This window comes from Plecotus auritus (genome assembly GCF_963455305.1).
Source record: "Plecotus auritus genome assembly, chromosome: 10".
In the NCBI taxonomy this organism is placed as follows: Eukaryota; Metazoa; Chordata; class Mammalia; order Chiroptera; family Vespertilionidae; genus Plecotus; species Plecotus auritus.
In genome coordinates, this window is record NC_137785.1 from 47792372 (window position 1) to 47818085 (window position 25714).

Here is a 25714-nt window from a genome sequence, read left to right on the forward strand (position 1 = left end):
TCAGGCAGGAAGAAAGAAACCAGTTAACAAAGACCTCTTTATTGCAGACATTTCAGGCACAGGTACATGGAAGCAGCTGTATTGCAGATTTTATACAAGGTGGTTTAAGAGGCAGCAAGCACCTACCTCTCTCTCCCACCCCCCAAATACACAGTAGCCTAGGTATGAGTTCCACTGAAATCTCCTGAAAATACTCTCAAACAGCACACATCCAGCCTGTGCCCAGTATAGCCAGGCAATATCTCAGCGTCTGAGAAAGTCCTTGGCCTCCATTCAGTAGTGGGAAAGGGGGGGGGGAGGGGTACAGGTCAGGCATAGCTGTGGTGCCTCACCAATCCTAAAACCCCTAACAGGGCACCAGCCCAAGTCCTGGGTTTGGTTCTAGCCTGATTGCTACCTTGCCACCAGGTCTCAGGGCTAGATTTGCCATGGGCAAGGCCTTTGTCTCCAAAACTGAGGAGCATAAACTGCCCCAATAGCTAAAGAATTTGAAGACAGTGAGAGAAGCTGTGTGTTAGGAAAGGAATAGGCCTAGAGATGCCTTGCAGAAAGGTCTAAAAGGTGAGAAATCCTAGAGCACAAATCCCTCAAACTCAGACTGCCTTCTTGCATAGCTCTAAGGCTATACTCCAACCAACCAGGCCTGGATCTATAGGCACTTGCCATTGAGCAATGTGGTACAGGATCTGAATTGTACCACATTGCTCAAAGCAGGTAGTATAGGATTCGAACTGCCCTGTTCTTGGCTTGGGGTTACCCTGTGTGATCCTAACCCTTCTGGGGATAAAATAGGCCCCTCTCCCTCAAATTTTGCTCTGTGGGTCTGAACCTGATGGGCCATTTTTGCCAAGGCGTCTCCATGTTGTGGGATTCTGGGTCACCTGTCTGGATACTAGAGCCCTGACCCTAACCAGAGTAGAGGTCACAGGATGTGTCAGAACTGACTGCAGAGGCTTCAGTGCAAATGAAACTTCAGGTCAGGCATGAGCTCTCCCTGTCTGCAGCTCACTTTCCCAAGACCAGGTGGGTTGGGGAGGGCAACACTATGCCCTGGGCTTCTGACAGAAACTAGCTGGGAATGCTGCTTCAGCAGTTTTCTCCTTGCAATAGGTATTGTTGAGTTGGGGTAGAGATGTGAGAGTGAGACATGTGACAGCCAATGGGGCAGGGTAGTTATAGATGTCCAGCCAACTATTAAACTAATTAAAACAATTTAAACTGTTAAGAAAATTTTTGTGGTTTTATTGTATCATGAGGCATTGAAACATCTGAACAAATCAATATCTGGATGGTGAGGCAGCTGCTTTCTCCTTCACTTCTTTGGGTTACTAGAGCAACTTGTCAGTAGATTAAAAAAAAAAAAAAAAAAAAAGACAACCTTTTGCATTACTTAAGTCTTTCCAAGGCATGCGCTGGTACAACACAAACTTCTCCTGTCAGATGTAACTAGTCTAGCGTCCAAACATCATGCACAATACCTAGGTAGCAGCAGCGCACTGCGCCCGCTCCCACCTCGGTCCTGCTCATTTGTGTATGATATTTGGAGCATCTGGAGGAGTGTGAATAGTATCTGGAAGAGGAGGGAGGAGGAAACAGCATGAGTGCCTGGCTGGGAGGAGGTCAGCCGAAGTTGTGCAGGGCAAGCCTGAACATGTCATTGGTGCAAACCCAAGCATCATTGATGTTCTTCAATAGGAACATCTGGTGGAACCCCATGATGGGGTCTTCATCGGCCTGTAAGGAGAGAAAAATGATTCAGTAAGGGGGCCACATAGAGATCAGAAATACTCGCACATAGAGCAGTGGTTCTCAACTTTTCTAATGCCGCGACCCTTTAATACAGTTCCTCATGTTGTGGTGACCCCCAACCATAAAATTATTTTCGTTGCTACTTCATAACTGTAATTTTGCTACTGTTATGAATCGTAATGTAAATATCTGTGTTTTCCGATGGTCTTAGGCTCTACAGCAGCGGTTCTCAACCTGTGGGTTGCGACCCACAGGTTGAGAACCGCTAGCAGGGTTCTGAACCTCCTAAGAGCCTATTTTTTATAAATATATTTTTTATTGACTTTCATTATTGTTTTTAAAAATATATATATTTTTCTTTTTTCTTACAGAGAGGGATTAGAGAGTTAGAAACACTGATGAGAGAGAAACATCGATCAGCTGCCTCCTGCACAGCCCCTACTGGGGATGTGCCCGCAACCAAGGTACATGCCCTTGACCAGAACTGAACCTGGGACCCTTCAGTCCGCAGGCCGACGCTCTATCCAGAGCCAAACCAGTTAGGGCGACTTTTATTTCTTCTGAGAGAGGAAGAGATGGAAGGTACAGGGAGAGATAAAAACATCAGTAAGAGAGATCAACTACCTCCTGCACACCCCCACTGGGGATCAAGCCTGCAACCTGGGTATATACCCTGACCTGGAATCAAACCCCTGACCTCTTTGTGCACAGGATGACACTCAACCAACTGAGGCACACCAGCTGGGCCCAAGGGCCTATTTGAGCATAGAGTCTGGGCAGGGCATCTTGGACAGGCAGGAAAAACTGAAGGGGAAGTCCAGGCCAGAAGTCAGGTCTCTTAGAGTCCACTGCAGAGCCTTGGGAGCCCCTCCCTCAACCCTTGTATTAGACACTCTGGCTAGCTTAGGGAGAGGGACTGTTATTCTGAGCCCCATCATGACAGTCCTAGGACACTGGGACCTTGTCAAGGAACAGCCAAGTTATTCTGCTTTGAGAAGGAAGAGAGGCTTTTTAGAAACCAAGAATTTGGCTTCAGTTGCTAAAGCACAAGAGGTAGGAGATTCTGGGAGAGTTCTTGGGGTGGAGGTGCTGAGGGGCCACAGGAAGATTTTGAAGATGACAGGTCTTAAGAAGGAGAAGGGAAAAATGTACAGATGCAAGAGTTCCCAAAACCTGCTTTGCTCAGCAGGTAGAGGAGTCAGCAGCCAGTTCTGGGAGTTGCAGCATGGACTCCAGTAGGGGACTGCTACTTGGCACCCAGCTCACTGGTTCAGGGTCAACTGCCTACAGAAGGCCCACCTACACCTTGGGGTAATATGAAGACCCAGTGGATTGGCACCACAGCTTCATCCTGCTCCTATACCTCTTGTCCCTTTTCTAAAAAGGCTCTAAATCAGTGCTGTCCACTAGAACTTTCTGCAATAACAGAAATGTTCTGTCTGTGCTGTCCAATAGGCAGCCATAGTGACTGAGTACTTGAAATATGGCTAGTGTAACTGATAAGACTACATTTTATTTAATGTAATTAATTAATTAATGTAATTTTTAAATGACCACATCTGGCCCTGGCGGGTGTAGCTCACTTGGCTGGGCATCCTTCTTGTACCGAAAGGTTGCTGGTTCAATTTCCTGTCAGGACATGTGCCTTGGTGTAGGTTCAATACCCCCTACTGGGGGGTGGAGGGTTGAAGTTTTGCTCTCACATAAATCTCTCTCTCTCTCCCCCACTTTCTCTCTTTCTAAAAATCAATAAAAAGTCTTTAGCCCTGACTGGTTTGGCTCAGTGGTTAGAGTATCAGCCTGCAGACTGAAGGGTCCCAGGTTCGATTCCAGTCAAGGGCATGTACCTTGGTTGCAGGCACATCCCCGGTGGGTGGTATGCAGGAGGCAGCTGATTGATGTTTCTCTCTCATCAATGTTTCTAACTCTCTATCCCTCTCCCTTCCTCTCTGTAAAAAAAAAATCAATAAAATATTAAAAAAAAAGAATGCTTTAAAAATCAATAAAAAGTCTTTAAATTAAAAAAAAATTACCACATGTGGCTGGTTGCTGTTATATTGAACAGCACAACTCTAGATAGTCACTCTGTCTGCGTGTCCCTTGATAAGCAGATCACACATCACAGGGAAGGCAGGAGCGCAGGAATCTCCTCTGCCTGCCCACTTCTCCCTAGCAGCACTATTACCTTAAGCTGGCCTACAACCATGCTGAGGATGCAGCTATCTGGCGTGGGCTGGTGGTCCTGTGCCGTGATGCTGTGCTGGATTTTCTGGAACGGAAGGCTCTGCAAGAGAAAAGGAGGGTAGTGAGCTGGGGCCAGCAGGGAAGGAGATGCCTGCAGCCCCACCCTGGCTCTTACTTACAGACAATTTCTCCACAATGGCAGCTTTCCCCTGGAATTGCTGTCCTTCCCACGTAAGGCATGATGCGTCAATCTGAAAACCAGAAAACCTGAGGTCAGGGTCTCAGAGCACCAAAAGTATCTCTGAGGCCCTGAACAGACCCTAAAAATAAATCTTTTTTTAGGAATGAGTTCACGCCTCAGTTTCCCTGCCTGTAACAAAAGAAAATGAGGATAGCTTCTAAACTTTACACTACTACTAACTTTAATTATATCCCATCGTCCCAGAGGTCAGGCTCTAAAAACTAACAAAATATAAACTTATTAAATAAATCAATTTTGAAGTTTTTATTCAAGCCATATGACCTCTGATATGCATGAGCTCCAGGCTGGCCATATATGGCCAAGGCTCAGCCAAAAGCCATCCTACTGTGTGGTCAATCAGCACCAGTCCCAGAGAAATCATCAAAAATAATTTGAGCCAAAACCGGTTTGGCTCAGTGGATAGAGCATCGGCTTGTGGACTGAAGGGTCCCAGGTTCGATTCCGGTCAAGGGCATGTACCTTGGTTGCGGGCACATCCTCAGTGGGAGGTGTGCAGGAGGCAGCTGATCGATGTTTCTCTCTCATCGATGTTTCTAGCTCTCTATCCCTCTCCCTTCCTCTCTGTGAAATATCAATAAAATATATTTTAAAAAAATAATAATAATTTGAAAACATATGTTTATCACCATCTATAGGGCTTAGGCTGACTTCCACTGAGGCTCTTCCATGGGAGCTCCCAGGTGGTCAAGGAGAGATGGAAATTGACAAGGCCTCCCAAGGCAACCAACTAGCTTTGCCTCTCCCTTCCAGATCCCTGCCACAGCCTTCAGGGGCAGAACTCAAAATGCCTTTGCTATTTACCAGCTGTGACATTACGCAAGTTACTTATTTTTCCAAGTCTCAGTTTCCTGATATTCAAAGGGGACCATATGCTGAGGATTATATAAAATGACATACATAAAGTGTACTTTTAGGATTTTGCTAACTCTCTTCTCTGGGTCAGGCATCCTTCAATTGAAGTTAGGAAGTAAGGAGGCACCCTGACAAGGTACCTCAGTTGGTTAGAGGTCATCCCAATACATCAAGGTTGGGGGTTTGATCTTTGGTCAAAGCACATACAAGAATCAACCAAGCCGAGACCGGTTTGGCTCAGTGGATAGAGCGTCAGCCTGCGGACTGAGGGGTCCCGGGTTCGATTCCGGTCAAGGGCATGTGCCTTGGTTGCGGGCACAACCCCAGTGGGGGGTGTGCGGGAGGCAGCTGATCGATGTTTCTCTCTCATCGATGATTCTGGCTCTCTGTCCCTCTCCTTTCCTCTCTGTGAAGGATCAATAAAATATATTTAAAAAAAAAAAAAAAAGAATCAACCAATGTTCATATCCCAGACGAGCCCCCCCCCCCCCAGCCCCAAATGATCAACCAATGAACAACAACAACAACAAAAAGAATCAATCAATGAGTACATAAATAAGTGGAACAACAAATCAATATTTATCTCTCTCCCCTCCTCCCTCTCGCTCTCAAATCAATAAATAAAGATTATTTAAATAAATAAAGAAGCAACAAGGCAAAGATCCCAAAGTCAAATTAATTCAAGCTTTTTATTTAAATTCTTGATCTATGATGATGACAATCAAATAATAGTTGTGCTGGATTTGGCCCTCCACTGGTAAGATCCCTTTCTTTTCTCCAAAATTTCTCAATGAACCCTGATTCTTTGGATGGAGAGACAGGAGTCTGCTGGATGACTCCTATCACTCTTATCCTGGGCAGACCTGCTAGACAAGGCCTGATCAATCATATTTCTTTGACCAAGTCTTGGGAAGGTCAAATACAAGTAGCTCTTGGTATATGTGATCTCCTTTAAAATAGCAGCAAACAATGCCTGCACAGAAGGGTTTTTCAAGGGACATACTAGTCTCTCTGGGCTAACCCCATTTGTTTCCCATGAGCCTTCAGGCACTTTTGGTCTCCAAAAGGAAGCCAGACCTGGGGCCTCCAGAACACAGCTTTGCACTGATAACGCTCATGGCTGTTACCTCCAGAAGGCACCGTGAGCCCTAGCCTCTGTCTGCTGCCACCTGATTTAGAACACTGGCACTTCCAGAACCATGATGGCCAGCCTAGAACACCCTGCCCAGGGTATCAGAATCCTTATTTTGTGGAACATGACAGAAGAGAATGTGTAAACCAAGTAGCTGGACCAGACTTCAGGCCCCATTTCCCATGGGGAGCTCAGAAGGGTGCAGCCAAATCCAGTGAGGGCTGCCAGAACTTGTGACCTGGACAAAGTGGCCAACACACCTAAACTAATCCCCTGGGGTCACGTTTCTAGAGCTGGAGACTTACGTAAATTGCGCCTAGTTGGGTTCTGTCATTATCAAATAACTGGTAGTAATGTTGAATGAAGCTGGATCCAATCTGCTCCCAAATTGGCTTGTCTCCCATTCTGGAGCGTCACCCAGCCTCGTTGAAACCTGCAAGACCAGCAAGACAGGGAGGAAAGCGTTGGTACTGCCGGACCAGGATGTAGCCAGCTGCTATCTATCTCTTTACTGACCCCCACCCCTCCCTGGCCTCCTTGAGCAGGACATTCTTTGCTGAGGTCTGTTCACACAGGGAACATGGAGAGGCCCCAGGGAACTGGTAGGAGACCTCTCCCAGTACAGACCAGTGTAGAGAGCCCAGAGGTGGGCCAGACTCAGCCTCTCCTTTGAGAAGCTCTGGTTGATGAGACAGAGAGGTGCCAGGGTCGTGGAGCACCCGGGATGGGTACTGAGGGTGGAGCCAAAGGAAAATGAGAACAGGTCCTTCAATGCCCAATAAGGGGATGGACCTTTAGGGAGGAGCTAAACAGTCTCACCACAGCTTTTCATTTAATCCTCTCAACAACCTGCAAGACAAAAGTTATTGCTCTTCTTCCCACTTTGCAGGCCAGAAACTACGATGCCTGTGTAATAAGTGTCTTCTATTACAGCCCTCAGGTTCCCTCCTTGTCCTGCTGGGACTCAGCCCACAGTGCCTGAACATTGCCCCAGTGCTTTACTGGCCGGTGGAGGGAAGATGGCTCTTCAAGGCCCCACTTGCTACAAAAAGACTCCCCTTAGTCTTTTTATTTTATTTATATTTTATTGATTTTTTACATAGAGGAAGGGAGAGGGATAGAAAGTTAGAAACATCGATGAGAGAGAAACATCAATCAGCTGCCTTCTGCACACCCCTACGGGGATGTGTCCGCAACCAAGGAACATGCCCCTGACCGGAATCGAACCTGGGACCCTTTAGTCTGCAGGCCGACCCTCTATCCACTGAGCCAAACCGGTTAGGGCTCACCTTAGTCTTAAGGGGGCAATTTACATCTTTGAGGCCAGGTAATCCCTGGCCCTTTCTGGGGCATTTCTTCATTGATGCGGGTGACCCCTACCTACTTCAGAGATAGGGATGAGTTCAGGGGATCACAAAGTAATAGATGAGGGATGTGAGGAGGGGAAATGGAAGCTATGTGGGGGAAACATTTCATCTCTTCACATCTCCCATCTCTTAGCACTCCCTCTGTTAGGAAGGGGCTGTCCCTCTCTAATTTCTGAGGGGAAGAGGAAGCACCCGCCCAGCTATAGACACCACGCCTCAAGGGTGTTAGATGAGAGAATCACTCTGGTTTTGTTAGGCCCCTCCTGGGTAAGGAGGTCCACATCTCACTGCAGGATCCCATGACAACAGACCCATGTGTTGTTCCATAGTGGTCTGATTTTGGAGGAGCCAGCCCCTCTCTCCTGATAACAGGACTCTAAACCAAAGCAGTGAGAAGGTGGGTTCAACCCTGGCAGACAACCATTAACATTGGTAGGAGATGATGCAAGTTACTACCTTTCTTAGGGCCTTAGCCTCTTCCTCCTCCTCCTCCAATAAAATGGAGGTGGAACCAGTGGTTGTGATGCCTCATTAAAGGAACCTAGTCAAGCCTTCAGCTCAATGTGGTAAGTGCTAATTCACTCCAGTCCCTGTGACCTCACCTAAGGCCAAAGGAGCCAGTGAGGAGGGACAGTGTAGGGGGACAGTAGCTTATCCTCAATCCAGCCAACCTTCTACCCTGTGACCAACACTCCAGCCAATGAGGAGCCAGGAAGCTGAGCCAGCTTTATTTTAGGTCCCCTAGGAGGTGGTGGCACTAAAAATAGCAGCTCAGTGCTGGGATGACTAAGAAATGTCCAGGAAAGTCTAAAATAAGCAGAGGAGAGAACTTGTACCGGGCCACGCCTGTTACACAGGAACACAAGGTATGTCCCAGTTCACACTCTGCCAAGAAACAAATAAACAAGTAGGAAAAGCGTAGGACCAAGAGCTAGTCTCAGCTGTATTGTCTTGGTCACATTTCCAAGGGGTACTTACACACAAACTGGGGATTACTTGAGGCAGGGCACAGCCCCTCATATCGCTGCCTCTTCTATCCAGTATTCACGGAGCTTAGCTCACTCACTGCAGCCCAACCCCACCACATCTTACCCGCAAGATGACTTGCCCAGCCCGAGAGCTCTGGGGCAGCGGGATAGCTGAAGGAATGGATGAGGGCCATCTCTCCTGCCCTTAGCAAGGCTAGACAGCCCTAAGGGAAGGTCTTTGAGAAAGAATATGCTAATCAGAATAAACAGCATAAGCAAATATCTGGGGAAAGGAAAAGAGGTCGGGGCAAGAAACTGGGAAGGCAGAGATAGAAGATGAGAAGCAATTTAGAAGATGATCCAAAGACAAAAAAAGTGCTGACACTGTGGGTCAGTGAGGCAGAGGAAGTGTGTCAATGTTTTTTTCCTTCTCAATATTGTTCTTAGTGATGTGATAACTTGCTATACAAAAACTACTTGGCAGAAGTAGTGGTGGAATGAAGAGGGTGGAGGGATAAAAGGACAGAAAAGTCCTTCGGTCTGGTGGGTCAAGGCAAGAAAGAGGGAACTCTCCTGAGGAACAAGACAGCTCAGGGTTTTCCAGAAAGTGTTAGAAGAAACCTTCAAAACTATGTGGATTGAGGTCTTTGCTTTAAAAATGGCAAACAGGGCCCTAGCTGGTTTGGCTCAGTGGATAGAGTGTTGGCCTGCAGACTGAAGGGTCCTGGGTTTGATTCCAGTCAAGGGCGCATGCCCAGGTTGCTGGCTCAGTCCCCGGTGCAGGGAGGGGGGCGTGCAGGAGGCAGTTGACCGATGATTCTCATTGATGTTTCTATATATATTTCTTCCTCTCTGAATTCAATAAAAAAATATATATTTTTTTAAAAATGGCAAGCAGGGCTCCTGATGCCAATACCAACGTCATTCAAGGTCTGCTTGACCATGATTTATTTATTTCCATGTAATGGCCACAATAGCCATGTGGTCAGAGTTCACTGTCAATTGGCTTAACAGGTAGGAAAACAGGTTCATTGATGTGAGTCCTGTTCCAAGTTCATCCTCTGGTCAAGGCCAGTGCTTTTTTAAAACAATATGTATTTTTATTGATTTCAGAGAGAAAGTGAGAGGGAGAGAGATAGAAACATCAATGATGAGAGAGAATCATCGATCAGCTGCCCCTTGCATGCCCACAAGCCTGGCATATCCCCCGAATGGGAATCAAACCAGTGACCTCTGGGTTCCTGGGTCTAAGCTTAACCACTGAGTCACACCCGGGTGGGCAAGATCAATGCCTTTCTTTCTGCTCCTTTGCATCCTGACCTCTAAACAACAAAGCTGGCCATGTCCCTCCCCTATAGCACCACCCTAGCCTTTGAATTAAAGGCCAAGCCCCTAAGCAACACAGGTGGCCAGCCACACATGTCCCTGCCTCTCCAGCCCTTCTTTCCTACCTCAATCCAGCTCCACACACAAATACACGAGAACTCACCAAGTGCCTACCCACTGTGTTGTCTTCCCTCCCCTCATCTGCCTGGTCAGTCTCTGCTCTTCCTTAAAGTCATTATTCAGATCTCCACATATTCAGGAACAAACTCCTTCCCAGACTCCAATGTTGAGCTCCAACTCCATGGGCAAACCATATCAACACACCCAGGACAGCTCAGGGTTTTCCAGAAGTGTGAGAAGAAACCTTCAAAACTATGTGGAGCCCAGTCAGCTGGTTTAGTGGTTGAGTGTCGACCTATGAACCAGCAGGTCATGGGTTCGATTACCGGTCAGGGCACATGCCCAAGTTTCGGACTCCATCCCCAGTGTGGGACTTGCAGGAGGTAGCCGATCAATGATTCTCTTTCATCATTGATGTTTCCCCCCCCCCCCCCCAATTCCTCTCTAAAATCAGTAAAAATCAATTATAGCCCTAGCCGGTTTGGTTCAGTGGATAAAGTGTCAGCCTACGGACTGAAGGATCCCAGGTTCGAATCCAGCCAAGGACACATGCCCGGGTTGCGGGCTTGATCCCCAGTAGGGGGTGTGCAGGAGGCAGCCAATCAATGATTCTCTCTCATCATTGATGTTTCTATCTCTCTCTTCCTCTCTGAAATCAATGAAGAAATATATTTAAACTAGAGGCCTGGTGCACGAAATTCATGCACGGGGTGGGGAGGGCGGGTTGGGGAGTGGCATCCCTCAGCCCAGCCTGCACCCTCTCCAATCTGGGACCCCTCGGGGGATGTCCAACTGCTGGTTTAGGCCCGATCCCGCAGGGGCCTAAACTGGCAGTCAGACATCCCTCTCACAATCTGGGACTGCTGGCGCCTAACCACACTGCCTGCCAGGCTGAGAGCCCCCTAACCACTCCCCTGCTGGCCTGATTGATGCCTAACTGCTTCCCTGCTGGCATGATTGTCCCCAACTGCCCTCCCCTGCCGGTCCGATCGCCCCCAACTGCCTTCTCCTGTGGGGCTGAGGGGACTGGGGGACTGGGGCTGGATAAGGCGGGGCTGAGGGGCCTGGGGGACTGAGGTTGGATAAGGTGGGGCTGAGGGGACTGGGGGACTGAAGCTGGATGAGGTGGGGCTGAGGGGACTGGGTGCCACCATCTTGTGAGGGTGTGATGGTCAATTAGCATATTCCCACTTTATTAGATAGGAGATATATATATATATACTTATAATTTTTAAAAAAAACACAATTATGTGGATTGAGGCCTTTGATTTAAAAATGCCAAGCAGGGCTCCTGACCTAAACACTCCTCCACCTAAATACTGTAGTACTGGGCTGCGAGGGTTCCAGTAAGGTTCTTACTGGACCCCCAACCTCCTGAGACAGAGCATGGCCCAGCAAATTGTAGGACTTATAGTTTCTGATTCTAAACCTCCCACAAAGCTTTCAACTCATGGCCAGGAGACAGCATTCCTAAATCCAGGAAAAGAAGCAGGGCGCAGAGCTTCCCTCCCATCTCCATACAACACAGGGGAGGGGTCTGGGCCAGGCAGGGAGGATGTTCATCAGGATGGTCAGTAAGCCCTAAACCTTGTTTCTAATAAAGTGATTGAATAAAGAACAGCCTGGAAGGAAACAAAATGCCAAGGCTTAGAGGCAGCCTCACATCAGATAGGGACTGACCTTCATGACGGCTTCTCCTACAGCTCTTTCAAGAGGGCCGCTGACCATGCCAACAGTACGCAGGCTGACTGAGGCCAGGCTCCTCAAGGAGCAGGAATGAACTCAATGACCTCTTGCCCACTGAGCATCAGCCTTCACTGACTGTTAGGGCTCTGTGGGTGCAAAGACCCTCTAAGAATGTCTCAAAAACTGTGACCCTCTCCCAATAAATCTGCACAGCGGCAGGATGCCCCAGCCTTCTTAATAATTTCAGGTTGGGGTCATAGACCCCAAGTTAAAACCACTGGCTCAGGGGATCCCTTTAGGCAATAGAAAAACTTCATTTTTATCCTCAAATTCTGAGTCAGTATTTCCAGGGACAAAACTTGAAATAGCAGTGCCCAACTGGTAACATCTCCTTTTCACTAATGGGTATTAGGTATAGAAATATGCTTAGGGCTTTACATGCACTTATCCCTAACACCCTGAGTCAACACCCATGTTAGAGATGAGCAAAAATGAGGCTCAGTGAGATTAGCTAACTGTAACTTGCTCAAGTTCACTAACCTAACAGATGGTAGAATCGGATGGAACCAGTGGACTCAAGAGGCAGGACTTCCAGCAACAACTGCTCTGAAGATAAAAACGAATAGCACATAGGGCTGAAGCCCCGATCTCTAACCTTGGCTTTCTCAGACAGGTTGTGGGCCTGAAGCAGGACTTCTGCCTCCAAACAAAGGCACCAGGCAGATTTCCACACTAAACAATAGGTGTTTTCATGGATGATCTTTTTTCCCAAACCTTCAAAATCACAACCCTGTTCTACCATCTCAGCACAGCAGAGAGATCATGGCCAGGCTGAACCTGGGGAAGGGACTGGGGCAGGAATGATGGGGAAGAGGACGTCACTAACTCCAGACTGATACACAGAAAGATGCTCACATGTTTAAGGGCCCACTACTGAAGGAATGCCAGCAGATGTGCTGAGCTCATAGTGAGGTCCTGGAACTCGAGGCCAATGGCAGCCATGACTCACACCTACTTTCTGCCAAGCCCTAAACAGACCTAAAGCACATAGGCTGGGAAGGACTCCTTCAACAGGTGGGACTGACAGTCAACCTTGGTTTAAACATCTAGGACCCAGAGCATAGCTGTGAATTACAGGGGGAGAGGGGAAATGCAGTGTACTGCATCAGAGAGAAAGACACTGCAGGGTGTCTGTTCTTCAGGAACAAGCTGCCCCTCTGATTTCATGGTGAGAGGTGCCGTGTATCCTGTCCTATGGCCCTCCACTGACAAGTTATCCTTTTTTATATAAGGTGCCTTCCAGTTCTAATGGATGACCTGTCCTCCCAGCTGTCCAACCTTGTCTCCTGCCACTGACACCTCCCCCTCCCCTGCACCCTTCATTTACAGCCTCTCAGTATTCTCTTGATTCTGGAACATACTAAGCCTGTTCTCACCCTACAAGTTTGCAACTGTTGATCCTTCTACCTGGATCACTCTTCTCCTCCCTAAATCTTCGTGTGCCTGTCTCCTTGTCACCTGTGTGTCAGCTCAAATGTCACTTCTTCATAGATACCTACCCTCACCACTCAGCCAAAAATTGCTGCCCTGGTACTCACTTCACCATCCTGTATTACTTCCTTAGAACTTGTCACTGCATGTGATTGTCACACTTACATACAGGGTGGGGCAAAAGTAGATCTTCATTTGTTTGTATGGAAAATAATATAAGAATAAACTCTTTCACATACTCACAACTGTAAACCTATTTTTGCCTCACCCTGTATTTGCTTATGTTCTGTGTCCCCGAAAAGGGCATCCCTATTCCCATAGTGCCTGGCTCAACCCTCAAAAACTAAGTCTGTGAATGTGTACGAGGCGGGGCTGAGGCCATCCCTTCTCTGGAGTAGTTCTGGGTAAACCCTGCTCAATTTAAGTGGCCAAGTAACCCACTTCCCCTCCACCTACATTTTCTGTCCTAGATGTCAGGCGTGTGGCAAGTGGGGCTTGGCCCCAACTCCCTCTTCTCACTCCCAAGTTCCTGGTCAGTCACCTGAAGGACAGCTGTGGCTAAACAGCAGGCACACGATCCCATGCTCAAGGGCCTGGCCTCTAGCCTGCCCCTCCTCCTCCTCTCCCTCATGGTGTCGCCTCATCAATAATTGTGGAATGTTAGGGGTAATCAACTAAGGATATAAAGCAGGACTCTGCTGTAAAGAGTCACTGTCAGGTCCCAGGTGAACACTAGTTCAAGAGCTAAGAAGCCTTGACTTAGGACTGCCAACTGCCTTGTCACCACTCCCCTGCCAGAAGTCTAGAGAGAAATTAGCCAAGATCCAATGCCCCAATGGCTGGCCAAGACAAAACCCATTTTAGGCAATAGAAAAACTTCACCCGCTGAGATCTAGGTGTCCCCAGCACCCAGATGGCCTTTTCCTCTTCTGCCTAGAGGGAGGGCTCCTTCAGGTTGCACTGGCTAACCCAGAAGCTGAATCTGAGACCTGCATTCTGGTCTCTGCTCTGCACTTACTCAGTCCCTGAGTAGCTTCCCATTTTCCAGGAGGCTCAGAGATCTCTGGGGCCCCTGACCCAGTCAGCTCCCATCTATGAACTTGCTGGTTAGGTACACATGAACTTGGCTCCCCCAGTGTGGACTGAAGCACCTAAGTGATCACCCCCATCGTCTGCCACCACCCTGCCTGGCCAATACCATCGTGACATTCTATGACTGAGATAAGCAGGGTAATAAAGGGATGGACGTAGAGTCCCCAGGATGGTGGAGGGAATGCCTCCTGCTAGCCAAACAGTTGTGTGTGTTCATTGTTGAGCCTATAGAGCTGGTATGGTTATCATCGCTCTGCAGATGAGGAAACCAAGAGGTTAAGAACAAATTCAAGGCTGCACAAGTCCACTGGCATAGCTAGCATTAAAATGTCCACAAAATTGGCCTAGACTGGAACAGCTGCAAGCCAACATCAAATAACAAAAAGCATATAGGTAGCAAAATGAGGTGGTCAGGAATGGAGCCTAGGCCTTTTTCTCTCCTCTAAAATCAGCAAGTTCCACGCCCCTCAGGACAGAAAGCCACTGAGTGCATGCTTAGCTGGTCAAAGCAGGTTTACATCATAGGAACAAGTGAGAACTTCCATTCTCCTGGGCCTGAAACCATCTCTGCAAGTGAAACCTACGTCTCTATACACAGACATGCTTCCAGGGGCAGCAGTTTCTGCCCTGGTGAGATCCAGTAGCTCCGATGGCCTATCTGAATCTTTAAGGAACAAGCATTCCAGAATTACCCCAGTTTACTGAGGTAAACAGCCCTCAATTCCCAGGCACCTTGGAAACATTCCTCTCTGAAGGGGGTTCTCTTTCTCCAGGTAGGCCCCTCTCCAGACTAGAGCTTAGGGAATTTGCACCAAGCAGGTAATCGCAACAAATAAGGAATAAGGCCCAGGGCAGTCACAGGAAGTTCTCCATCAGCCAGTGATGGGAGCCCTGGGGTCAGTGAGCAGAGCTACCCCTGACCCTCTTGCATCCCTTTCCCCTGGCCACTAAGACACTTCCCTAGTCACAGCCAGACCTAAACAAAGGATTCTTTTGAGGAAGACACATTCCAGTTGATAGGGTGAGAAGAGGGAAGGTGCCACACAGAACTGATGGTCAGGGTGCTGACCAGAATATTACAAAGACCTGGAAGTTATTCCAGGGATAACCCACACTCTGCTGTCTCCCTCAGGGAGGGAGTCAAGAATTCCTGCCACATATGGTCAAAGCAAGAAAATCACAGAATCTCAATGCTGGGGAAGGGGTAGCCAACTCAAATTCAATTCAAAACACAAGCTTCCTCAAATGGCCCACTAGAAAATATTAAGGATAGAAAAAAGCCCATAAAGAGGTTCAGCTCAACTCTAGCCCATAGAAATCCTGCCCAACTTTCATTTCAATGCCCATCCTGTGGAAATCTTTTTGGATCCACCCCTCTCTCCAAAAGAACTATTTCCTTTCATTCTGGGAGGGTGCCTCTGTCTCACTCGGGGAAGATGTCCTGATAGGTACCATTCCAGGAGTATTGGGCATTTTAATAAAAGTGACCTGAGAGAGTCTCAGTGAAACCCAGACTCCAGGCAGGGAATAACAGGAAGGCCACAGAGCACAAAAAGCTGGTGAAACTCCCAGACACTGGAAGACTACCAGCAGAGATCTAAGGGATGAAGAGCAGGCTGTAGAAGACAGCAGGTAGATTCAACAGCCACAGCAATTTAAAGTAGAGACAGCTTCGCCTAAGGGACCCCAGACCTTCCTGGGCCCACCATTTGGAGGTATACCTTACTCTGTGTACTGAAGGATTGGACTCACTAATAACAACCTTTTCTCTTTAGTGCTCTAATCATTCAGAAGTCCCCTCTTCTGTGCAGGGCCAAGAGCCCCTGTAGATCCCTTCAATTTAGTCCTCAGCACAAAACAGCATAGCATTACCCTTTCACCAGGACTGGACAGGATTCATTTTTCTACCTCCAGCCTCAGCCCAGAGCCTGACACACAGAAAGGGCCCAAAGAATGGTTGCTGAATAAAACTGATCATTAGTGAGAAAGGAGAAAAAAATAATTTCAAGGAAGATACTAATGCCTCAGTAAAGGAATCCTAGAATTTTTTTATATAAGGTGCCTTCCAGTTCTAAGATTTGAGAATTCTCTATCTCTTAAATCATTCATCCCATCCCAACCCGCCAACTATAAAGACAACAGGATCAAGTGAGACATGGCTCAGAGTGGAGAGGAAGGCTTCACACCACCTAGGAACCTAGTTTTGAGCTGATTCAGAACCCAGTCATCCTCACACCATGCCCCCATGCTTATGTAGACATATCCCAAATCAGTGGTCGGCAAACTGCGGCTCGTGAGCCACATAAGGCTTGCGAGCCGCTGTTTGTCGCTCTGTTGACTAATGATTTTGCCGACCACTGCCTTAGGGAAAAATACTTAAAAAACATTTTAATAATGTACTAATGTCTTTAACCTGAAGTCAAAACTTCTGAGTAAGGGTAATGCCTTACAGCAGTGGTTGGCAAACTCATTAGTCAACAGAACGGCAAACTGCGGCTCGCGAGCCGCAGTTTGCCAACCACTGTCCCGAATGCACTGTGCCAGGCCTCTTTCCAAATCAGACAATAGAAGATGCAGCTCAGTGGGAGTGGCTCAGCGGTTGAGCATGGATTTGATTCAGTCAGAGCAAATGCCCGGGTTGCGGCTCGATCCCCAGTAGGTGGCATGCAGGAGGCAACCAATTGATGATTCTCTCTCATCATTGTTGTTTCTATCTCCCTCTCCCTTCCACTCTCTGAAATAAAAAGAATAGATGATGCAGAATGATTCTGGAGAACCTCAGGGTTCTTCTCTTATCTCTGAGACCCAGATGGCTTGCCAAGTTCCAGAAAGGTCAAGGGCTTCTGGGGGATCAAGATGCCTAACAATAGTGTGCTGACTCCAGACACAGAAGTTATAAGGAACTTCTAAAAGGACTGGAATGAGTGGGAGGGACATGAATTCCTATTTCCATGCAACTTTGGAGAAGAACAGTATCTTTTGACTTTGTAGAAAACTCTTGTGATCAAGCCACCCAGGGCCTTCAAAATGTGCAAATCTAACCCACAGCCTCAAGCCCAGCTCACCTGAAACTTGTGTCCTAGAACGAACTAATCCAGACAATGTAGAACAAGCATGTCAAACTCGCGGCCGGAGGGCTTTGACATTCTTGATGTAGAGGGAGTCACGAAACAACTGCTTTTAGCAATAAGAGATTCCACCACATTGATCCTATGTGTGTCCTGTGGGTAGTCCCTCCGTTGCCCACATCCACTGGCAAAGCAGCCTCTCCTGAACCTGCTGAATAAACCTGACTTCCCTGTGCTCATGTGCTGGGAGGTGGACTGGGAAGCTTGAGTTCAGAGAAGTCTAACCCTTGCCTGTCCTCCCTAACCAGGGAGAATGACTAGATAGAGCAATTCAACGGCAGGAAACTTCCAAGGCTAAAGCCCAATGATCAGAAAAAAATCACTTGGAAGGGGGGAAAGTCCAGAGGTGGAGACTTTCTGCTCCATGGGCCTAACTCAACTCTTCTAAGAGAACTGTGGCCCAGAAGCCACACTGGGTCAGAGGAATCAAGGCTTGACAAGTTGTGTCTTCCCAAAATCCCATAGTCTTCTCTGGACAGGTCCATTATGTAACCATTCAATCAGAAGTACCTTTACAAAGCCTATCAGAGGACTACTCAATGGCTAGATACTCCGCTTCTCCCAGAACTCAAGGGGTCACTGGAGCCATCAAGGGCAATTTCCTAAAGCCCAACCAATTTACTGCCTGTTCACAAATCAATCCAGCAGCTGGGAAGTGAGAATGCAAGTAAGGGAAATCTGACTTTCTGCAGTCTTCAGCTCTATATCCAAGCTTCATAAGACCTCACAGAGTCTGTATCTGAGCCCCACAGCCCAAATATGATTCACCCCCAATGTTGTTTCCAGTCCAGTTTCTTGTTTGGCACTGTGTTCATGGACCTCAGGCCTGGATTCTACTTCCCCCTTCTCTGAATTCCCCCTTCTCTGAATTCCACCTTATCACCGCCATTCTTATGGAATCATTCTCCTCTGTGGGAGGAGGGCACATAACTCTGGGAGGAGCAGGTATAAGGACTAGGCTGTGCTGAGGAGGTCGAATAATGTGCTGGAGGCTCAGACATCCAACCTCACCTCCTTGGCTTCCTTCCTCCACTAACACGGCTGGCCAACCCACCACAGCTGGAAACTGGTCACTGAGAGAGAGAGAAGGGCGGAGGCTGAGCCATCCAACCTGGACCTGCCGCATCACATCAGGCCAGATCTTCCAAGGCTGCTCAGGGGTGAAGTCCCACGTGAAACTCCCTCCAACTCCAGATTACTTGACTCTCCCCTCCACGCAAAACTTACGGATGAGTTCCAGAGTTGGGAGGGGGAGTTAGGCTTCGTGCACTCACAGCGGGCTTGTAGACAAGCATCCTACATCCCAGCCAGGCCGGTCGGGAACAGAGTAAGAGTCCTAAGCCCGGGCTGCAGCAGACGGGCGCCCTTACCCAATGCTGACTCCGGAGTGGGCTGGAGAATGCTTGCCCATCTCCGGATCCTTCGCAGGTGGTTAGCAGGACGTGGGGCTGGGGTCGACCCATTGACCAGCCTGCAGAACTTGCGGGACTTGGGCAGGCCGGGTTAGGCCAGACGGGGCGGGGCCCGGAGAGCCCCATCTGAATGGTCTGGACAAGAGAAAAAGACCCCATCCGAGCGCAGTCCGGTGCTCCCGCCATGTGCACGGTACCGCCTGGATAGAAGCCTGGCTGTCTCGGTATTTCCCCCAGCCGCCGCCTCAGAGGACCGGCGGGAGGCGGAGTCGCGCGCGACACATGGCCCCGGCCCCGCGCGGCTTCGGGCCGCCAGGGGGGAGGAGGGGAGGGGCCGCCCGGGGACTCGCAGCGGAGGCTCCAGGCGACCCGGAGAGCGGCTCTTGCGTCCCAGCCCCCGCCCGGGCACGCTAACCCCGACACTCACCCGAGGGGCTGGCACGATGGCGGCAGCGGCGGCGGCAACCCAGCGCGGTCGGCGACCGACTGTCCCTTCCCCCCTACCTTCCCTCGCCACCCCCGCTGCACTCTGGGAAACGCAGTCCTCCCCGCGCTCCTTTCGGGCATAGGTACTCCCAGAGAGAACTACAGTTCCCGGCGTGCTATGCGCCGAGGCCCAGACACGGACCGCAGCGCGGGAGGTGAGGCTAAGCCAGGGAGGGCGGCTGCTGGGGCAAGCCCCTGAGAATTGTGGTCTAGCGGAAGCCTCTGGAACACCCAAAGTTGGCGCCAGGCAAGGGTCAGGGCTTGTTGTCACCAGGTTCCAGCTGGCCCGACCCCACCCAGGCTGCGCTGCTGTCTAGGGTTGGCCACGCCTCCATGGGATCCCAGCTTGGCCCCAGGCTGGCCCAGCCGTCCCTCCCAGGGCCCCGCGCTGTTTCCGCTCGGGAACCCCCCTCCTCTTTAGTGCTCGGAGAGGTGCTCAATGCTAGCCCGAGGCAGAATCCATAGCTTCTGCGCCCTGCCCACCACAATTCGGGCCCGAAGCGGCTTTCGAGCAGGCAAGACTTTCTCCTCGGGCTGTAGACTCAAATGTTCCTCACGTGGGGCTCAGCTGCAGACAAGATTTCTCTTAGACTTGTACAACTAAAGTCTCCAAAACATTTTTTTTTGGTACAGGCAGACAACTAAGTGTTTAATTTTTATTCATGAGAAAAGAGAAGTAACTGGCTTACCCCAAATTTCCCCGTGACTTAAATGACCAGATTGCCCTTTCAACGCCTATTTTAGTTGTTTCCTGGGCAACGCAAACATGGAAGGCCAGCCTCTGGGTCAGGCGGGTTGGTGGAAATGCCCTAGTTAACCAGGGCGGGGAGGGGAGAAGGCATAGGTAAGGGAAATAGCTACAAGGCTTCCCCTGGCAGCTCCATACCTTCCCTTCAGGCCAAAGATCTCCCAGTATTCCTGTTCTTCCAGAAGAGTTTTGAACCTTCACCGACCCCACTCCACCCTCCTAGTGATAGCTGGTAAGACTAGGCCAAGCTTATTAAATTCCAGATCTGTACTACTTTGCCTCATGCTTATTACTCAGCCAGTGAGAACTCTACATTGTCCTGCTTGTGGTGCATCTGGGACCTCCCTTGCTCTGAGCTGTCCTCCCAAGAAGCAAAAATACTATGTACACATAACCTCCAGAGACCAAAGTCCTGGCCGTCACACTTTCCTGGGAGTGCAGCTGAGAGGTTCGCATGAGCCAAAGCAGAAACAGTGTTCAGTCCCTTCAACAAAATGGAGCTAGAAGATACACTAAAGAGCATGGTCTGAGCCTGGGAAATCCCTCACTCCTAGTGCAAGAGTGGGGACATGTGAGAGACTGGCCAATAGCTGAAGGCAAAGGGTTTCAGTTCCAGCTGGCCTCGAAGGGCACTGCTGTGCTTCCACCACCTTGTTACTAGCCAGAAACCTAGAAAGGCAGAGATCCAGTCTCTTCCCCCACCAGGCACCCACACAACCTATGCCCACTCTGCCTCCCCACCAAAAACTTGTTTCTCTTAGTGCCAAAGAGCAGAGCAGAGACTGAGGAACATTTTAGAGTCCTTTCAGTTCGCAGGCAAAGGGAAAGTCTCCAGGCAAGTGGCTTTGTCCATAAGTAACAGAGAAGGGAATGATGTTTTATGGAGCTCAAGAATTGTCCATTTCTGCCCTGTTAGTAAACAGTGCTAGCTTTAGAAACATTTGCTTTTCCCTACTGGATTTGAGCAAAATTACTTGGAGCTATAGATACAAATGTTATCTCACACCTACAATACCCAATCTTAAGAAAGATGGAAACAGCCATGAAAATGAGTCAAGGAGTCACAAATCCCAACTCCTACTCCTTAAAGCTTGTATGGATAATTCATACTGAGAGTACCAAGGCAAAAGGTATTTGTACAAGAGTCCTTGTGCCTGCAGGCGCCACGGCTGGTTCCAACTGTGGTCTTCACTGATTTGAGTAATTGAATGCCTATGTGTATTAGACACTGTACTAGGCCTAAGTGCTATAATGGTGGGCAAAATTCAACACTAGCTGATAACCTGGGAATTCAAAACCCTCAGAGAAGTAGACTGTCACAATTCAGGTTAGTTCTCAGTTGCTCCTTTTCCCCGTTAAAAGAACACAGGCTGCTCACCCATGGACAAACTGGGACCATTTTGTGCAAGTTTCCAAACTAGCAGGACCTGAGCCAGTAAGTCTGTGAGGACCTTAAGAGGCCAGGGTCCATGTGCTTAGGACTCCTTTCTCTGCTCCCAGAGTCAGCCTGTTCTTTGAGACCAGGCCTCGGTCTATTCCCCCCATGTTTCAGGGCCACTTAGCTGAATCCTTATAAAAATAAAACGGCGAAACCCAAGTAAAAACCTTACCTTCTGTTTAATTCATTTTGCCAAACAAACACAGTGAAAACTTTAGTCTGACTAATTGTACAGAAAATAGAATTTGTAACCAGTAGCAAACATAACAAGATAAACCTAAGTCCCTGGCAAGCTGGATCTCCATCAGCATGTCACCTAGATCCCCTTATAGATGGCCTCCTGGAGAGGGAGGTCCTAGGAGGCAGAGGCACAGATCTGCCAGCTCCCATCAGAATCACAGGCTGCACCTGGGAAAGAAAAGCATGAAAAGGAGAACTGATGTCACTTGGCTCCCTTATCACTACACACAGAAGAGTTGTCTCTGATTACTGGCAAACCTCAAGGTGTTGTCTTCCCAAAACCATAGTCCTTGGGCATCCCACCTGCATCCCTACGGGGTAAGTTTCAAGTTCAGTGGTTCTTAAGCCTCTGCTTAACCAGAACCCACAACATTAACTGGAGACAGGGATGTGGGGGAGACAAAGCCATTAATTGCTGGTGTCACCAGAGCAGAGTCCAAGGTCCCAGACTTCAAGAGGAAACAGAGGGTGCCAGGTCACCAGCAACAGTCCAGCTGCCCTAAGCCTCAGTACAGTCAACCAGCGTCCCAGGAGTATAGGCGAGTTCGCAATGGCGGCCTGCAGGCCTCCTGGGCTGGCAGGGCCCGGAGAGTCCCAGGGGGACCCGTTCACATTCCGTGCTTCTTGCGGATGACAGACATGGCCAGCAGCCTATCCTTCTCTCGGAGCTCTTCGCGCAGCTTGGCCTCGGTGAGACGCAGGTGGCGGATGCTGCCTTTCATCTCCTTCATCTTCACCTCCATCAGCGCCAGTATGTCCCGCTGCTCGTTCAGCTTGCGCAGGAGCTCCTCCTCCGTGGTGCCTGACGACAACGAGTACGAGTGGTCGGAGCCAGTATCAGGGAAGCCCTCTTCCCCCACTACCACCAACTGGGGACCCATAGGGCACTCGGCAGCCTCCAGCCCGGCGGTGGCAGCCTCCAGCTCCGACGCGGCGGCTGCGGCGGCTGCGCCCTCTGCGGCCGCGAACTCCACTTGCACCGTCAGATCGATGGGCTTCACATCATCTCCGGTGGGAGTAGTGGGTGCCTGCTGCACAGATCCAGGAGCCTGGCTGCTGTCCACAGCCGCCTGAAGAGTGAGGAGCACAGCCGCAGAGGCAGACACCAGGTTCGGCTGCAGCTGGGCGGTCTGAGCAGTCGAGGCTGACGGCGGCGGTGGATGCTGCTGCTGCTGCTGCTGTTGCTGCTGCTGCCTGCGGCGGGCGGCTGCGGCCCCCGCGGGTCTGCGTGCTACTTTGCGCTCGTTAACGCCGCGCAGCGGGAAGATGGTGGGGACACGCACCGTGTAGGTCTTGCGGCCGCCCTGGAAGTGGACGCTGCAGAGACGGTGACCCGTGGTGGGCTGGAAGGTGGAGAAGCATCCACTGACGCCAGCACGAGACACGTTCTTGAGCCAGAGGCGCCGCAGCTCAGCGTCCTTGGGAAACGTGTAGAAATGGAGAGCCTTGTCCCGGTGCGAGTTGTTGTAGCAGCCCGGCACGCAACACGTAAAGCCTGGCATGGCTGCGCCGCGCGGCCCGGCCCACCGGCCTCCTGAACTCTTCGACGGCCCGGTTGTCTGCCGCCGCCCGCCCCTCGACGGGCGGCGCCGCGCGAGGCCTTTGGTGGCTTCCCACTACTGCCGTTCGGCGCGGCCGGCTGGCCCGGCACCCCGTGCCCAGAATACGCTTCCCGCCGGCCCGCGCCGCGCAGCCCGCCAGGCCGCCCGCCTGCGCTCGGGAGTCGGCCCCGGGGACGCCGCGAAGGACCGCCTGAGAAGGAGGACTACGCCCCCCACAATGCACCGCGCCAGAAGCCTCTTACTTCCGGGGCGGGGTGTGCTTATTCCGGCCGCTTTTCAGGGAACTGCCACGGCCCCCGTAGAGGAGATTCTTTCCAGAGCTGGCTCAATCAGAGTGGACTAAAGAGTTGTATTCGGTTGGAATGCTGTCGCCTGGATCTCTCTTTTGAAAAACACGAAACCCTGATGGGGGTCGGACGGCGCGCGATCCGCCGATGCGCAAGCGCTTTGGGCATATACCCACGGAAACTACAAGTTCCGCAATGCCTTGCGTTGAACTAAGCGGCTGCGGCTTGGAGCGCCGCCCACAGGAGAGGTTGGATTACTGCGGACCAGGATTCGGGCGAAGTGGTGCTGCTTGCCGAAGGCGAAGGCGGCGGCATTCCTGCAGGAGGAGATTAGCCGGACCGGATCCGCGGCACCCCTTAAGACCTTAGGATCCTTTTTCTCTTCGTTGGGGCTCTCCCCCGACACAGCCGCTGTTTGCGTTGACTCACTCATTGACCGAAACAGTGACCAATTAGGTGCCTATTGTGTGCCAATCACAGTGCCGGGATTTGGGAACCTCGCAAGAACCAGACAGACTGGGGTTGAGGGCCCGACTTTTGGGTAACAGAAGTGAATGAATGTCTAATCACAGAAATAAACGATCCACGGGAATTAACGGGACAGAGAAAAAAATGGGAAGTGGAGGCCCAGGAAGAAAAAAACGAGGAAAAGGTGGGTGGGAAGAAGTAGCTAGTTCTTGCCCCGGGAACTAGTCCATAAGGCAGGAAGGAGCTAGACTCCTTTCTCTCTCTCTCTTTCTCTCTCAATATATTTGTATTGATTTCAGAGAGGAAGGGAGAGGGAGAGAGATAGAAACATCAACAATAAGAGAATCATTGATTGGCTACTCCCCACCCCCAACTGGGGACTGACTGAGCCCACCACCCTGGCATGTGCCCTTGACCAGAACCGAACCTGGGACCTTTCAGTCTGCAGGCCAACGCTCTATCCACTGAGCAAAACCAGCTAGGGCTAGGCTCTGCTCTTAAAGCGCTTGGAAGGTGGCGGCTGGGGTAGCAGAAACCGCTTAAATATACCAAATTGGGTCATAAAAAGATTTGGGATTTTATTCTACAAGCGACTGAGAACTGTTGAAGGGTGTTAAAGAAAAGGATGGATAGGATTTGCATTGTAACAAGAAACTTCCCTCCTCCCTCGACTTCTATGGGGAAATATTCTAAAGGGCAAGAGAAGCTATAGAAAACCAGGAAGGAGGCCAGGCAGTCCTCCAGGGGAATTACCTGCGCCTAGTCCTCCTTTGCTGAGTTCCCCCTTTGTCCTATTTCTTGCTCTTCACCTTTATCCTGACTCTTCCTCCTCTTTTTTTTCTCTCTCCCTGATTACAGACCATGGGTATGAAATTGAAGCCTAGTATATATTATTTGTAATCATTTGCTATAAAAACAAAATAAATTGGGCATTTAGAAGCTTGCAAAAGAAAACAATAACATTCCAAGTTAACGTTATCACTACTACTGTTATCATTATTATTATTTTGTTGTTCTTTGCTTAAAATGTAGAAAAATACAGGACAATGTGGGGAGAAAGGGTTTCACAGACCCATTACAGGAGACTGTCCCATCCCTCCTGGCCTATGCAGCTGATGTCCACAGCTTGAATCCTTCAAATTCAGAAATACATTCTCTGGTATGTGTAGCCCATAGTGAAAGATGTACATTCATTTGGGTGAATCATTTATACAATGGTAACAAATACACACTTTGTTATGATTACATGTTTATGTAATATGTGCAATAGAGATAAAATTCAGCAAAAGCTCATTATATACGTTATATATTTTCATTGTCACACAGTTACTGATAGGGTTCTACTCCTATCTGTCTCAATACCTACCTTGCTCAAAAAATATTGGTGAGCCCTGACTGGTTTGGCTCAGTGGATGGAGGGTTGGCCTGCGGACTGAAAGGTCCCAGGTTCGATTCTGGTCAAGGGCATGTACCTTGGTTGCGGGCACATCCCCAGTAGGGGGTGTGCAGGAGGCAGCTGATTGATGTTTCTCTCTCATCAATGTTTCTGGCTCTCTATCCCTCTCCCTCTCTGTAGAAAACCAATAAAATATATTTTTAAAAAGAAAAAATATATTGGTGAGAGGACAAATCAATATTTCCTTTTGCACAGAACACTGAATATTATTATGCTCAATAGAACTCTACCTTCTAGCCCTAGCTGGCTTGGCTCAGTGG

The 25714-nt window shown here is 49.5% G+C and overlaps 2 protein-coding genes across 3 annotated transcripts; both read right to left on the reverse strand.

The window, feature by feature from the left end:
* Positions 1-23: 23 nt before the first annotated feature.
* Positions 24-19292, reverse strand: NUTF2 (nuclear transport factor 2). Of its 2 annotated transcripts, none has more exons than XM_080644578.1 (5): positions 19197-19292; positions 6485-6612; positions 4113-4184; positions 3935-4033; positions 24-1734 (listed from the first exon to the last, which is right to left on the reverse strand). In XM_080644578.1, exons 2-5 carry the CDS (start codon positions 6581-6583, stop codon positions 1621-1623), a joined length of 384 nt encoding a protein of 127 aa, XP_080500704.1. In that variant the 5' UTR covers positions 6584-6612; positions 19197-19292; the 3' UTR covers positions 24-1620. The 2 variants fall into 2 exon arrangements, with proteins under 2 accessions (XP_080500704.1, XP_080500705.1); XM_080644579.1 differs by lacking the exon at positions 19197-19292 and adding an exon at positions 18369-18462.
* A 2309-nt stretch (positions 19293-21601) lies between these two features.
* On the reverse strand, positions 21602-25419 carry THAP11 (THAP domain containing 11). Its single transcript, XM_080643760.1, has one exon. It carries the CDS (start codon positions 23181-23183, stop codon positions 22290-22292), a length of 894 nt encoding a protein of 297 aa, XP_080499886.1. The 5' UTR covers positions 23184-25419; the 3' UTR covers positions 21602-22289.
* Positions 25420-25714: the final 295 nt, after the last annotated feature.

What these genes read in the sequence shown, in the direction of transcription:
- NUTF2 (XM_080644578.1), bottom strand. Translation starts at nt 6,583, where the DNA reads ATGGGAGACAAGCCAATTTGGGAGCAGATTGGATCCAGCTTCATTCAA. An exon ending in CCCAACTAGGCGCAATTTAC is followed by an intron (nt 4,185 to 6,484) that starts GTAAGTCTCCAG and finishes TCTGGTTTTCAG; the next exon opens with ATTGACGCATCATGCCTTAC. An exon ending in CCATTGTGGAGAAATTGTCT is followed by an intron (nt 4,034 to 4,112) that starts GTAAGTAAGAGC and finishes TTTCTCTTGCAG; the next exon opens with AGCCTTCCGTTCCAGAAAAT.
- THAP11 (XM_080643760.1), bottom strand. Translation starts at nt 23,183, where the DNA reads ATGCCAGGCTTTACGTGTTGCGTGCCGGGCTGCTACAACAACTCGCAC.